Source organism: Cervus elaphus, chromosome 29 (assembly GCF_910594005.1).
Source record: "Cervus elaphus chromosome 29, mCerEla1.1, whole genome shotgun sequence".
NCBI lineage: Eukaryota > Metazoa > Chordata > Mammalia > Artiodactyla > Cervidae > Cervus > Cervus elaphus.
Genome location: NC_057843.1, coordinates 59,012,798 through 59,028,288, shown reverse-complemented (window position 1 = coordinate 59,028,288; position 15,491 = coordinate 59,012,798). Strand labels below are relative to the sequence as shown.

Genomic DNA, 15,491 nt, shown 5'->3' with positions numbered 1-15,491 from the left:
GAATGGCAGCCTGATCCGGTCTCCGGGGCACCAGCTCACCCCCACCCCTGGCCAGACTTGGGCTCACAGGGATCTCAGTTTCCCTGTTTACAAATCTTGGATAATATACCTACCATCCATCACCTTCAAGGGGTGTTAGGAGGCTGTCCAAGGAAAGAGGACTAGCAGAAGAAATCCCCTGCATCAACAGAGCCAGCCAACAAATCTACTACATTCATCTCTAAAGAAATCTGGTAGGTGTGTGTGTGTGTGTGTAAGTTCAGATTAATAGATTTTAACTGGTCCCAGATCTCACATCAACACATAACTGAAGAATGAAGACAGACTCGAGACATTCCCAGCCTGCTCCTCTTCCCCTGATACAGCCTATATTTTACAGAGACTCAAGTGAAAACAAATCAATAATTTCTATTACTGTCTGACCAGAAACTCTCCCCAGCTCAGAGCATGCAGGGTTCAGAGAGGAGGGCCTGCTGATCCCCAAACTGTCACTGTTTCGGAGGCTGGCCAGGGGGCCACGGATGGGTAAAGCCTCAGCTGAGGCCAGCGGACCTGCGATGCAGGTCAGCAAGCGCACGGGGGCTCACCTTCCCTGTGCCATAGGAAGGTGCAAAGCCCTGGACAGAACTGGGTCAAAATGAGATGTACCCTTTCTAACTTCCTGGGGTAGCATTTTCTGCATTATGTTACAGCACAGAGATACGGGAAGAGAGCCAGGGATAATCCCCCACAAACAGCCCAAGTCTTTCTTGTTTCCCAATCAGCCCCTACCTGCTGTGACGGACACCACCGTGAGGGGAAGGCTCTCGGAGATGTGAAATCCATAGTCCTGGAGGAGGGTGTCTTTGTCTATTTTTACTGTGTGTTTCACAGGGATGACAGTCTGGGTTGGGATCCCGGGGGGCCCATCAGCTGTGGCAACTTTAGCCCTGGAAGAGAAGGAGTGTGTAAGAGACAGCGAGGGGAATCTAGTGGGTGGCACAAACCAGGTCAGCCCCAAACACCCTGGAGGAGGAAGCTGCAGAGCTGAGTGGACACTAACTCTTCCCTCGAGAGAGAGAGAAGACACAAACTGCAGCAAATAAAACAGCAGGACACAGCACCATGCTCTGGAAGACGAGTCACAAAGGGCTGTGGGTATGTAAAGACGAGGTGGGCAGTGTTAACTTTGGGGGATAGAGGAGGAGGAGTCAGGCAAGTATTTGCTACCTGGAAGAGATGAGAGATTTCGAGGGTGTATCTACCCAGCCCAAATCCTGGCATAAGGAAGATATTCAGTAACTGCTGCTGAGTGGATGGATGCATGGATGCATGGATGGATAGACTGATGGATCCATGGATGGATGGATGGATGGATGGACAGACAGGCAACCCAGGCAGGGGGCACTGCTTCAGCAGAGGTACAAAAGAGGAAAAACACGGACTGTGAATAGGAGCAAGCAGTTGCTCAGTTTGGATATCTGATGATGACTCATTTTTATAGGTGAATTGTTTCTTTGATGATTTTTTTTCTTTTTTTTCCAATATAGAATCCCAGAGAGCACAAACTCCCTCTATATTAATTGTTAAAAATATGTGTGTTTTCAGTATATCTAAAAGCAGATAAGTTGAAAGTTGTATCTTCTATCGCTCAATACCACAAAGTGAATTTACGAGCTATTTTTCATTTGTGGCAAATGGCTTTTGTCTTCTAAGGGTCAGTGGTTCTTTCTGAGGAAGATCATATAGTGAGAGATAAGGTGTTTATTGTCATTATACACAACAGAAATGTGGAGGAGTAACAGCTTCCTTGGGGCTCTGCAGTTAAGGTTTTTCATTTATTCTCATCCATTTACCAAATACTGTCAGGAACTCTACCTAATGCAATAGGACCTCACTTACCTGAAAAGCACCTCTCTGTCATTTATAATAATCTCAAGTTTCAACAAGGACCAGGAAATATATTTTTTAAAACTGCCTCAAAAAACATGCATGTGACAAGTCCAAGCACAAAGCCATATTATGCACATTACCCATAAAGGAGCTCCCTTAGGAACAAAGAAAGGATTTCTCCTAGGCAAGCATATGGGTAGTACTGAGAAGTATTAGAGGCCAGACCTAACAAGAGAGAAGAGACAGAAAACTCTGATAATTTATACTGAATAAAACCATAGGCAGGGACTTCCCTGCTGGTCCAGTGGTTAAGACTCTGAGCTCCCAATGCAGGGGGCCCAGGTTCGATCCCTGGTCAGGGAACGAGATCCCACATGCTGCAGCTAAGACCTGGTGCAGCCAAATAAATGAATAAAATTAAAAAAAAAAACCCATAGGTATTCCTGATTTAAAAAGAAGAACTTAAAGCTTTGAAAGGGACTCTCTAAATAAAATAAATAATAAAGTACACTGAAAAACAAAAATCAACATTTGTGTTCCTTTGAAAAAGCAACAGGAAGGACACCCTAGACACTACTCCTATTTAAGTGGCAGGAGAAATGCCTGGAATAGTTATTGGAGAAGGAAAAATGATAAGAGGAATAATAAGCATAGCTTTTTTCCCCCCCCCAAACAGATGACAATCTACACTGAGAAAATGATCCACAAAAAGAATTGCTAGTACTTAAAAAACAAGTTTAGTGGAGTTGCAGGAAAAATACATAAAACACAGCCACAAAACGCATCCTACAATCCATTAAAGACAGAATAGCTGAAAGTGTATCAGGAGCTAGGTTTTCTTAAAAAGTTGATGTAATAACAGAAGACACAAGTAATACTGATGCTGGATTCCTGGATTCCTGGTTGGGAAGATTACAGATTCAAAAATGAACATAAGTACTGAATGAAAATATAAACTTGATGGAACACTGGTTCAAAATCCTTCCAGATTAAAAAAAAAAAAATCCAATAAATCGATGACAGTAAGAGTACCAGTAGCAATAACAACAATAATCACTCGCAACATCCATCGAGCACTAACTACGTACCAGGCAGTGAGCTGATCTATTTTCATGCTCCTATCAGAGGGCAGCAATGATCAAAACTGCATGGCATGGTCTTTACCAATGAAGGTGAACAGAAATTCCAGAAAGTCTTTTAAAATATTATGTGGCTAGCCAGAAATAGTTCAACATGGTGACAAAATCACCACACTGTGGTACTAAGCATTATACAAAGTATTAAATTTCAAAAAGGTCAAAAGAGAGAATTTCAAAAACTGGAAATAAATGTGGACCCTTTGTGCCAGCTCTGGTGAGGAGACACATTTCTAAGGATTGGAGAATTAAAGATAGGCATAAGATATAAGGGGGATGGTTTGAATGCGAAATTTCAATAACCAATACATAAATACAAAGAAATAAAAAATTGGATAACTACAAAGAAAAGCACAAAGAGAAATTTAAGTGAAAAAAAGCTTTTAACTTCTTCTTATACACAAAAATTAACGCAAAATGGATCACAGATCTAAATATGAGAGCTAAAATTATACAACTCTTAGTAGAAAATATAAGAATATACCTTTGTGACTTCGGTGTCATTTTAGATATGACGCCGAAAGCACAAGCAACAAATGAAAACATAAATAAACTGAACTTCACAGTTGAAAATTTTGTACTTCAAAGGACACTACTGAAAAAGTGAAAAGGCAATGCCCAAAACAGGAGAAAATATTTGCAAACCACATATCTAATGGGACTTCCCTGGTGGCTCAGACTGTAAAAGAAACTGCCTGGGATGCAGGAGACTTGGCTTCAATCCCTGGGTTGGGAAGATCGGCTAGAGAAGGAAATGACTACCCGCTCCAGTATTCTCACCTGGAGAATTCCATGGGAAGCCGGGTGGGCTACAGTCCATGGGGTTGCAAAGAGTCAGATAAGGACCTGGTACCTAGACTATATAAAGAATTTTTATAATACAGTTAAACAAAAAAGACAAATAACCCAAATAAAAATTGGGTGAAGGATGTGAATAGACATTTCACCAAAGTAAATAGACAGTCAATAAGGACATGAAAAGATCATTAGCAGTTATGGAAATACAAATCAAAACCACAGTACATACCACTTCACACCCACTAGAATGGCTATAATCAAAAAAATAGATCAAGTGCTGACTAAGATGTGGAGAAAAACGAAACCCTCATATAGTCTTGCAATTCCTTAACAGACTAAACACTGAATGACCCAGCAATTCCACTCCTAGGCATACATCCAAGAAAACTGAAAAGCATATGCCCACACAAAATTTGCACGCAAGTGTTCATAACAACATTACTTATAATAGCTCCAAAGTGGAACCAATCTAAGTGTACCTCAACTAATGACAAAAACAATATTCTATAGCAGAGTATTATTCAGAAATACAAAGGAATGAAATACTGATATGTACTATAACATGGATAAACCTTGAACACATCATACTAAATGAAAGAAGTCAGAATCATACTGTATGATTCCATTCATGTGCCATGTCCAGAATAGATAAATCTATAGCAACAGAAAGTAGATTAGTGATAGCCTAGGGCTGGGGAAGGAGGGTTTAGAAAGGAAATAGAGAGTGACTGCTAATACATTCAGAGTTTCTTGTTGGGGTGATGAAATTTTCCAAAATTTATTGTTGTGGTGGTCTTACATCCCTGTGAAAACACTAAAAATCAGTGAGCTGTACATTTTAAGTGAGTGAATTGCATGGTATGCAATGTATAGATAGAGCTGTTGGAAATAAGTAAATCAACTTATAAAATCCTGGAGGGAAAAAGCTTACAATAAAAATATATGCAGAATGGACATAAAAACATGCAGTAAATACCCAGACTTCACATCCTCAAAGCAAGTGAGTGGAAAACTCACACATGAAGAAATAAAGCTGGTAAATAACAGAAAATGTACAGCTCTGGTGATTAAAGAAGAACAAGTGAAGGGACTACAGAGAACTATTACATGTTACTAAAGCACCACATAGGAATAAAAATAATAAAGTCCAACATGTGTGGGCCTTGGGATTTAAGGGTGACCATATAAATTGGCTGCTTACTCTCTTTGGAAAGTCATCAGGGAAATTATAATATGAATTTAAAATTTGATCATTTTCTTTGACCTTCTGTTACCATTCTGAAAAACATTCCTCAAAGTAATATGCATCCCCCCAAAATAAAAAACACTGTCTGCACTAGACTATGAGTTCCTAGAAGACAAACATTCCCTTGTATCATAAAGCCCTAGAACAGAGTATGAGCTCAAAACACCCTGGCAATTGAGTATTCAAAAATATTTACCATAGCTTTATTTAGAATAGTTGAAAAAATTGAAACCACCCAACAGAGAATAGATAAATCAAGCATAGTAAGGAATTGCCCCAAGACTCTACAACAATGAAGGACCACAAGCCTGTGAAGCTTAGACATATATGGAAACATAGCTTAGAAAATGTTCTTCCACAGCATCTTCTAAACTGCCCAAACGCCCTTGTGTGGATTATTCTGCCCTTACAACTCCCCATCACTGCAGGATAAAAGTTAAACTCCTCAGCCTTGCCCTCTTGGCCTTTCGTCTCTAGGTCTCAGGTCCCAGCCAACATTCTCCGCCCACCCTCCTTCCCAGGCCTTCACTCCAGCCTAACCTTACCCGCTGCACCAGTTTTACATCTGGGCTTCAGTTCATGCAGCTGCCTCACAGGAAACTGTGAGCCCAATCAAAATCCAGCTCAAATGCTACCTCTTCCAAAGATCCTCCTCTGATTCCCTAGCTAGACATAAGTTCACTCATCTCTGAGCCCTTCTAGCCTTGAGCACCTCAACTGTCAGTGATAGCTATTTGATTCCATATATCATCACCCCACATAGACTGCAAATTCTCAGAATTCAGGAACCATTTTTTATCCACCTCTGTATTTCTCACTGTACCAAGTGAAGAACTTTGCCCATAGAAAGCATCTCTGTTTATTAGGTGAATATATGAGCAAAATACTGAATACAGAGAGTATGATACAAAATAGTACACCTAATATGATTAGTAAAGGTGGAAATGTATATATAACATTAATAAATAGCAGTAAATTTGAATGTTTGTCATTTGTCCTGTAAGTTTGCTTAATTTGATATACAGCTCTGCCTTTTGACGATGAGTCCTAATCAGGACCCATCTTCTCCATATCCCAGAGCTCAATGAATGAATCTGGAGAACAGTGATCAGCTGCTCAAGACATACTCCTGGGAGTAATCTTTGACTTTACCCTGCTCTCACCCCTAGTATCCCATCAGTCATGACTTCAAAACTCTCTAAAGATGCCCATTTCTCTCTATCTCCATGACCACCATTCTATTTCAGGACCTTGTCACCTGTCCTACAGACAGATTTCTCTAAGTATCTCATGGTCTCCCCACTTTTCGTTCTTTTTTTAAAAAATATATTTAGAAAGGTGATAACGATAACCCTATATGCAAAACAGAAAAAGAGACACAGAAATACAGAACGGACTTTTGAACTTTGTGGGAGAATGTGAGGGTGGGATATTTCAAAAGAACAGCATGTATACTATCTATGGTGAAACAGATCACCAGCCCAGGTGGGATGCATGAGACAAGTGCTCCGGCCTGGTGCACTGGGAAGACCCAGAGGAATCGGGTGGAGAGGGAGGTGGGAGGGGGGATCGGGATTGGGAATACATGTAAATCCATGGCTGATTCATATCAATGTATGACAAACCCACTGGAAAAAAAAAATAAAAATAAAAAAAAAATAAAATAAAATAAATAAATAAATAAATAAATAAAATCACACACACACAAAAATATATATATATATTTATTTGGCTGCGCCAGGTCTTAGTTGCGGCATGCAGAATCATTTAGTTGTGGCATGCAAACTCTGAACTGCAGCATGTGCGATCTAGTTCCTTGATCGGTGATTGAATCCAGGCCCCCTGAATTGCAAGCATAGGGTCTTAGCCACTAGACCACCAGGGAAGTCCCTCCCCACTTTTCATTCTTGTCTCACCTAAATGATTCTCCATCCAGCAACTAGATTGATATTATATTAATAAATGCAATCCTGCTCATATGTCTGTCCTGACTGAATGACTTACTCCGAAAACCTTGGTATGGCATAATACAGCCCCTGCTCACCACTGAAGTCTCTACAACCAAGCCATTCACTCTCTCAATATCTTTGTTCTAGCCAGACAAGTCCCCTTGGAGTTCCTCAAACACACAAGGTCTTCCTTCCGGCTAGAATATCGCCCAGCCCTTGACACAGCTCTCAAAACACCCTACCGTACACTTCACCTGCACAGCTCCTGCTCAATCTTCTGTTTTTGGCAGAAATATCCCTCTCCCTCTGCTGAACCTGTACACAAAATCTGTACCTCACTTTTTGAAACACACGTCATATTTGTAATGACCCGTATGAAGTCTCCTGTCCTTTCTAGACAATAGCTCATATAGCACAACTATGTCTTTCTTGCCCCTATGTGCTGAATTCAACGCGAGGCATAGAGTAAGGCTTAATAAATGTTTAGAGGACAAGAGAAAAATACAAACCTTTCCACATGGTTAGAACAGAATTCATTTGGATGCTTTTCAAGTGAGTAGTCTTCATTTATCTGACTTTTCCATTTGGAAGGGTGTGCTCCCCAACAATGGTAGACAAACGAGGCCCCGCTGTGTTGACTAATCTCTGGACAGCGTCAGGAGCTTTGGCCCAGAGTCTGGATTTGACATTTTCCCTGAAGGCCACATCTAGGCTTTTGTTTGGAAAAGGATTGCTTAAAAACAGGACGAAGCCATAGTATCTCCTCAAAAAAAATGTTCGACAGGGAACTGAAGGAAATGATCTCTGCAGCAAAATTTCCTCCTCTGAAGAATCTTATAAATATCAAACTAGGCGCTGACAATCCAAAACCCTCTGTCTGCCGCCTTTGTAATGGTTGTAAATCATAAATCTGGGATCATTCCTGTGGTTTTACATCGGAACAGCATAAGACTTGGCGGCACTAATAGAAATCTTGTCAGATAACTGGATTCTAAGGTAGAACTGGAAAAAACATGTTAAATTCATCATGAAAATAGCCTCGGGTAGACTCATTCTATATTTTATGGGTCATAAGTTCGTATTGAGCTGATCAATAACACTGAGAAAAAGAGAAAATACCAGATGGAGACAGATTAGGCTTCAAATATTCTCTGGCTTTTTATCCGCTCTCTTGATAGGCTGTGAAATATATTTTGCCTCTATCTTGTAACAACAAAGAATTCACCTCTGACTTCCAGCAGGATGTGGAGAAACTATTTTGAATCTATGTTTAAACACTGTATTATGTTCAGCTTGAGTGATTTTAAAAGTGAACGTCTGGTATAAACTGGATTTTTAATCTAAAGTTTATTCAAAGAAAGAAGAAATAGAAGGAGTGGCCTGTTCCAGAAAGAAATTTATCTTGTAGTCATAATCACGGGACTAGGCTTGTGGCTGTGATAGTTTCTAGAGACCACTGAATGTATATATTGTGTGTACAGTGCTATAGGGCAAAAGCTTACAGCTGAGAGGAGGAGGAAGTATTCCACTGCTTCTTTAAAAAGGAGGTTCAGAAGACAAGGGTGACCCCACGGCTGCAGCACAGGAACTTTCTAACCTGTTCTCTTAAAATCTTTCCCTTTTGTCCATGGTCAATAGCAATAAAAAACGTACCTGAAATGGTCTTTCTACACCACTAGGAGTATTAGAAAGGTAAAAAATACCATTCCTATAACTAGTAAACAGACGATGGTTATAACGAACAAGAGCAAATTTAGAAGGAGGGAAAAACCAATAGTCAAGACTTCTGACACAAAGATGCCATGATGCATGTGTGCACATTTGTAAATACGTATGCCTGTGTGTACATGTGTGAGTGTGTGCATATGTGTATTCATTAAACACACATGTGCACACATTAGATTAATACTAACACACACTGATATTAAGATTAAATATAAACTGAAAGAAATCTTTTTAAGCCTTGAGGTTTATAAAACTGAGCACCAAGAAGAAGGCATGAAATTCATCAAACGCCTTAGATTGTTTTAAATCTTGACCTATAAAACCAACATTTCTAGATTACACATATGAGAATCCAGTAAATCTTACACAAAATTGTTTTAATAATACAATAAAATTATTCTAAAGTTCACATGGAAAAGGCAGATAAGAATATAAAATGGCAAATGAAGAGAATAAAAGTCTAGTTTAACAGACAATAAATATAAATAGTTTTAATACAGGTGTGTGAAAGAAGGCAGTTAGATCAATTAAACAGAATAGCTAGCCTAGGAAGAGATACAAGTTTTCACCCTCAGACACAGGAATTTCATATATGATAAAAGAGACCATAAGTCAGTGAAGGAAAGGTTACTCACAGTTAATGGTGATGCAAACACTCCTTATTTTGGAAAAAACCAAGCTAGATCTTTATTTCACAGCCTATACTAAAATAAACACCAAAGTAAAAACTTAAATATAAAATATCTTAAACTATCAAATTGAAAATTAATTAATTATTGGATAAGGATTTTCTAAGCTTTGAAACAAAGAAATCATCAAGAGATTATCATTTAACTATATGAAAATCAAAAATTGTAGGAGACAAAAAATGGTATAATTAAGCAAAAAAGCATTCTATAACATGTCCTTCTCATCTCATTTTATCACCTCCCTAGTTATAGAAAGCAGTAAAGAAGATAATTTAGTTCAAAGCAAAATGGTTAAAAATTAGTTTATAACGCAATGTCACTATGTTACAGCTTTTATTAAGTGGTTTGTATTACACTATTTTTACAGAAATTCAAAACATGTCACAGAGACTATTTGGGGGGGTTAGCTATTTCTAAAAGAGCACTGATACTGTAAATGTTATTTTTATATTGGAATGTAAAATTAAGTGGTAAAATAGCAGTCATCTTAATCATATCTGAGTAATTTTGCATTTCTACAATTATTGGTATCACTAAGCTTGCACACACACATAGACATTCAAACTGAGTGCCACTATCTGAATTTGACTAGGGATTGTCCACTCATTTAAAATTGAAGAAATCAAAGTAACTTTGGAAGTTGACACTCTTCCCCAGAAAAAAACCCGTTTTAAGATGCCTTATAAAGCTCTAACATTACACAGGTTCATAAAAATTATCAATTTGTTTAATAATATTTGGAAAAGGAAATTGTTATTTTTGACTAATTTCTTCCTAGACAGTTCAATTAGTGTTGGAGATAAAATTTAACTTTATGGGAAAAAAATGGCAATTGTAATTAAGTAAGTACAACCAGCTGAAATGAGTAGAAGCTTTTAAAGGTCTGAAAAGATAGCAAGATTGTTAAAAGATGGATGTAAACGTATGACTGCAGATTAATTTCTGTTTCCTTTTCTCTGGACTATAAAAAACACTTCAAATCTATTTTTTTCATTTCTTGACCTGGCTATCAGGAAATGCAGAGCCAGTGTTAGTACTCAAATGCTAAATCCTACTTCTAATTGGCTTGCAAGCTATCTACAGAATTTCCAGTCTTTATTTAAAAGTTTTTATGTGTTTTAAAACTGTTAATCATCAAAAATTCCATTTGGAAGAAGAAACAATGCAAAATTTAGATATATTTTAAATAAATAAAAATAAGTAATATAGTCCCTGACTGTGAAAGCCCTTAATCAATAAACATTTATTGAATATCTACTACATGCTATGTATGCATTCTTCTAGGGCTGAAGATACTTTTTAGATAAGACAGTTATGGTCTTTGGTCTCATATGTGGCAGGAGGGTTGGGGGAGAAGAGTCATATATTAAACAGGTGGGGGGTTAGGCAAAGAACAAGTAAACAAATGGATATATTGTTATAAAGTCTGGCAAGGAAGTAGGAGGAACAAGATGAAGACATGCACCCAGGAACAGATTGTAAAGGGGCTTGTAGGCTATGGGGCGATGGCAGGCGGCCACTGAAAGGTTTGGGATGGGGTGGAGCCAGGAGCGAGCCTGGGGGACAGGAGCAGTGTGTATTTTGAAAAGCTCACTATGGCTTCAGGGTGGAGCAGAGAAGGAGTGAGTGACTATGGCAATGCCCTCCGGGGACAGAGAGCTGGACAGAATGGAGATATGTTTGAGGATGAACTGACAGAAGCTGCTGATGGGCTAGATACAGGGTATAAGAGAGAGGAAAATTCAGCATGACTCACAGGTCTCTCGGTTAAGCAATTCTGTGGAAGGTGGTATCATTTACTCTACTCCAGGAAAACAAATCATGCTTTTCAATTCTTGACCATTTTCAACTGATCTGAAGACAGAAGGACCCAGCTTGAATCAAGATTGCAGGATTAGAGATGAGAAACAATTTCAATAAGACTACATGTGATTTATCCTAGAAACACAGAAATAATGCCTTCCATGGACACTTCCAGGAATCATTCCCTCTTTTTCTTCTCTCTCTAAAGCACTTGGAAAACAAACTTCCTACTAAATTCATGGGAAGATGCTCAACATCATTAGCTATCAGGAAAATACAGATCAAAACCATAATGAGATACCACTTCACACCCACTAGGATGTTTATAATAAAAAATAGCAGATAATAAGTGTTGCCAAAGGTGTGCAGACATTGGAAACCTCATATCCTGCTGGTGGAAGTGCTTTGGAAAACAGTCTGGCAGTTCCTCCAAAGGTTCAACATCAAGCTGCTATATGACCCAGCTATTCTAATCCAAGTATAAACCCAAGAGAAATGAAAACATATGTTCAAATAAAAAATGTTTATAGCAGCATTATTCACAATAGCTCCCAAGTGGAAACAACTCAAGTGCACATTAACTGATGGACAAAGAAAATATACCATAATAGAATATTATTTAGCAATAAAAAGGAATGCAAGCGCTGTTTAAAACAGTCAAGATATGGAAGCAACCTAAATGTTCATTAACAGAGGAATGGATAAAGGAGAGGCAGTACATATTTACAATCAAATATTACTCAGCCATCAAAAAGAATGAAATAATGTCATTTGCAGCAATATGGATGTGGACCTTAAAATTGTCATGAGAAAAGACCCTGATGATGGGAAAGTTTGAAGGCAGGAGAAGGGGACGACAGAGGACAAGCTGGTTAGATGGCATCACGGACTCAATGGACATGAGTTTGAGCAGGCTCCAGGAGACAGTGAAGGACAGGGAGGCCATGGGGTCACAGAGTTGGTCACAACTGAGCAAATGAACAACAACAAAAATTGTCATACTGAGTGAAGCAAGTTAGACAGAGAAGTAGAAACAGCATGTGACATCCTTTATATGAGGAATCTAAAAAAACATGATACAAATGAACTTATTTATAAAACATAAAAAGACGCACAGACTTAAGAGAATGAACTTCCGGTTGCAGCGGCAGTGGGGAGGGGAGGATGGGGGAACAGATAGTTAGGGCGTTTGGGATGGACAGGTACACACTGCTATATTTAAGATGGATAACTAACAAGGACCTACTGTATAGGACAGGGAACTCTACTCAACGCTATGGGGCAGCCCAGGTGGGAAGGGTTTTGGGGGAGAATGGATACATGTATGTATATGTATGGCTGAGTTGCTTCACTATCCATCTGACACTACTATAACATTGTTAATCCACTATACTCCAATACAAAATAAAAAGGTTTTAAATAAAAGGAATGCATGCTGAGGCATATTAGAACATGGATGAACCTCAAACACATTACACTAAGTGAAAGAAGGCAGTCACAAAGACAATATATTGTATGATTCTATTCACAGGAAATATCCAGGACAGACAAATCTATAGAAACAGAAAGTAGATGAGTAGTTGTCTAGAGCTGGGGGAGGGGCAAATAGGGAATGACTGTTAATGGGTATGGGGTTTCTTTTGGGGTTTCTTTTGAGGGTATCAAAAGTATTCTAAAATTAGACTGTGGTGATTGTTGCAAAATTCTATATATACACTGAATATATACTGTATATACACTAAATAAATCTGTACATTTTTAAATGGGTAAATATTATGTGAAACACATCTCAAAATAAATGAGAAAAAAAAATTTCTAGATGTTGCCATTTGTTTACATTCTGTGAGAGAAACTAGATATTAGAGAGTTACATGGTCAAATATTCAGGCAAGGTCAAGTCAAAGTTACACAAGTCTTTTTCTGCAGGACTTCTCAGAGCCTTTAATGTGCCAAAACGCACTATGAATTACCAAGAGTGGGTGGGTAGGAATTAGATATAGTTTGCATCGCTTCCTAAACATATTTGGCCATGGAATGTTTTTTAGTAGAGAACATCACACACAACTAGGTTTTGCAGAACCCACTTCAGAAAACAATGTACCTAGGAGTTTTCCCATTCATTCACCAAGCACTACCTGACTCCTTGCAATCTCCTGGAACTCAATCTGGGCTATGAGGTGAGGCTGATACTTTCCCTGCCCTTCACTGAGCTTGTATAGAAGCTCAGAAGAAACAAAAGGGATGTGCTCAAGTTTAAGCTGAACACACCTGGAGAAGCACAATGCTGATGCTACAAACCAAATACTGTGGGACCCCTTGGGAGAGATTGATTCTGGCTGTGGACTGTGGAATACTTCATGGAAGACCCAGCATTTCAGCCAGACCCTGAACTGTGAATGGGGTCTAGACACATGAAGATGGGAGGAAGAGATGTGGCACAGGAACCCAGGTCTAGGTGGTGGAAGGGGAAGCTGGGTGCTTGGGTAGGGGAACAGCGAGTAGGTCATTTCAGCTGGTGGATGATGTGAACGAAGCAGAAGCATAAGACAAACAGCTGTAATGGATTGTGGGTCGATCGTAGGGAGCCTTGAATGTTTAACCAAACATGTTTGAACTCATCCTACAGGAGATGATGACCCAGCAATCATTTCAGAGCAGAGCGGATGGGGATGGCTGTAAACGAGATACTCCTGAACCTCAGGTTTTCGTCTGTAAAATGGGGCTAGTCCTCCCAACCTTATCCTATCACAGTGTGTGAGGACCCGAGCATGTGGATACAGGGAAGCGCAGCTCTGAGCAAGTGTACCGCTCGGCAACAGGACAGCTGTTCCCAGTTCCTTTGGAAGAATATGTGTATCAGAAACACCTGACACATGATATTTCATCTCCATGTCAGGGCCAGACAGGAAATCTGAGATGGAAAATGAGCGCTTTGAAACAGAACATATTTTAAGTTCTCTTGTAGCAGTCAAATCAGATCTGTATTTGATTTCATTTCATTTTGTTTAGAATGAAATAGGGACTGCAAGGAAGGAACAGCTGCTGGAAACAAAGCCGGGGAAAGAGTATAAACAGCAGATTGCCTGACATCAAGTACTAAGACAAGCGGTGTGTGTGCGACAGACAGAAGCAGTGAACATGTGTGAGTGTGTGTTCAAAACTCTGTGTGTGAGTGTGTGTTTCAGAGCATATAGGCACATGGATGCAAGTATGTGGGTGTGAGTGTGCATACGTCTGTCTGTGTGTGAATGTGTGTCCCTATAAACTTGGGCATGAGTTTGGGGTGAGGGACTCTATGTCTCTGCCTGCTGAAGGATGCAGAGGGGAGGAACTGGAAAGGGACCAAGAGGAAGGCACTCCAGCAAAACTGCTGACCCATTTACACTTCTCCCGTCACAGGATGTAAGAACAAAGCCAGCCGGAGACAGTGATCCCCAGGCGCTGCCAAGACTGCAAAACCTCCTCCCACGGGAACACTGAACCCTCCCAGACAGAAATCTCCGCCAGCCCAGGAGCCTTACCGGGCTGAGCTGTCCCGGGAGCGCCGGAGCCATCTTGCCACCATTTGTTCTATTCTCTGGGCTTTCCGTGTCTGGAATAAGCTGGTCTCCAGCTCTTCCATTTACCTAAAAGGAAGAAGAGTTGTCTTAAGAAGCTAACCAAAATGCTTGGAAGAGGATTCTTAAAGATCACCGTGATGCTTCCTATATTTGCCAATTTTAAGACATGCTGATCAAATAACCAGGGCTTTCTTTCTATCTGAAATGAACACACAGAGGGGCTCAGTGTCCACAGAGTGAAGAACTTCAGCAGCCCCCTGCCCTGAAGAGCCCACAGCCCTGTAATGCAGTCTTGTGATAAAGCCAAAGAGATTGCCTTTATTTCTTCAGTGGTTAAAGATAAGGACTGGGAAATGTAAGCAAGCCTTCTCAGACTGTGACTATGACCCATTGTCAGAGACACACCTTCTGTGTGACCTGCCCTCCCACCTCAGCTCTGCATCCCTGGACCGCACCACTTGGTTCTGACCGCATCAGGAACTACGTGGAGATGGAAGCATTTTAATCACGTTGTGCCCACTCATCTGAGGGCTGTTTTTTTATTTTTTTTTTGCTTAGCATTTTATATCTAACTTTTGAATAGGTAATTCTGAATTTGTATAATTCAAACTCAAGATTTAAAAAAAGAAACAGATATACAGTCACTGTGTTGTGCACTTGAAATTTTGTTAAGAGGGTAGATCTCCTGTTAAGTGTGTTCTTACCATAAAAAT

General features: G+C 39.7%; 1 protein-coding gene and 1 non-coding gene across 6 annotated transcripts in view; one reads left to right on the top strand and one right to left on the bottom strand.

Moving 5' to 3' along the window:
- Positions 1–15,491, bottom strand: part of FRMPD1 (FERM and PDZ domain containing 1) — a 153,108-nt gene that overhangs the window by 31,002 nt on the left and 106,615 nt on the right. For all 5 annotated transcript variants that reach the window (XM_043891420.1, XM_043891421.1, XM_043891422.1 and 2 more), the window contains exons 2-3: positions 14,740–14,844; positions 772–929 (exon numbers count right to left, since the gene is read on the bottom strand). In XM_043891420.1, the coding sequence (XP_043747355.1) occupies positions 772–929; positions 14,740–14,840 (259 nt within the window). In that variant the 5' untranslated portion in view covers positions 14,841–14,844. The remainder of the gene's footprint in view (positions 1–771; positions 930–14,739; positions 14,845–15,491) is intronic.
- On the top strand, positions 2,163–2,235 carry TRNAG-CCC. The gene has a single exon. It is a non-coding gene; the product is annotated as a tRNA-Gly (tRNA).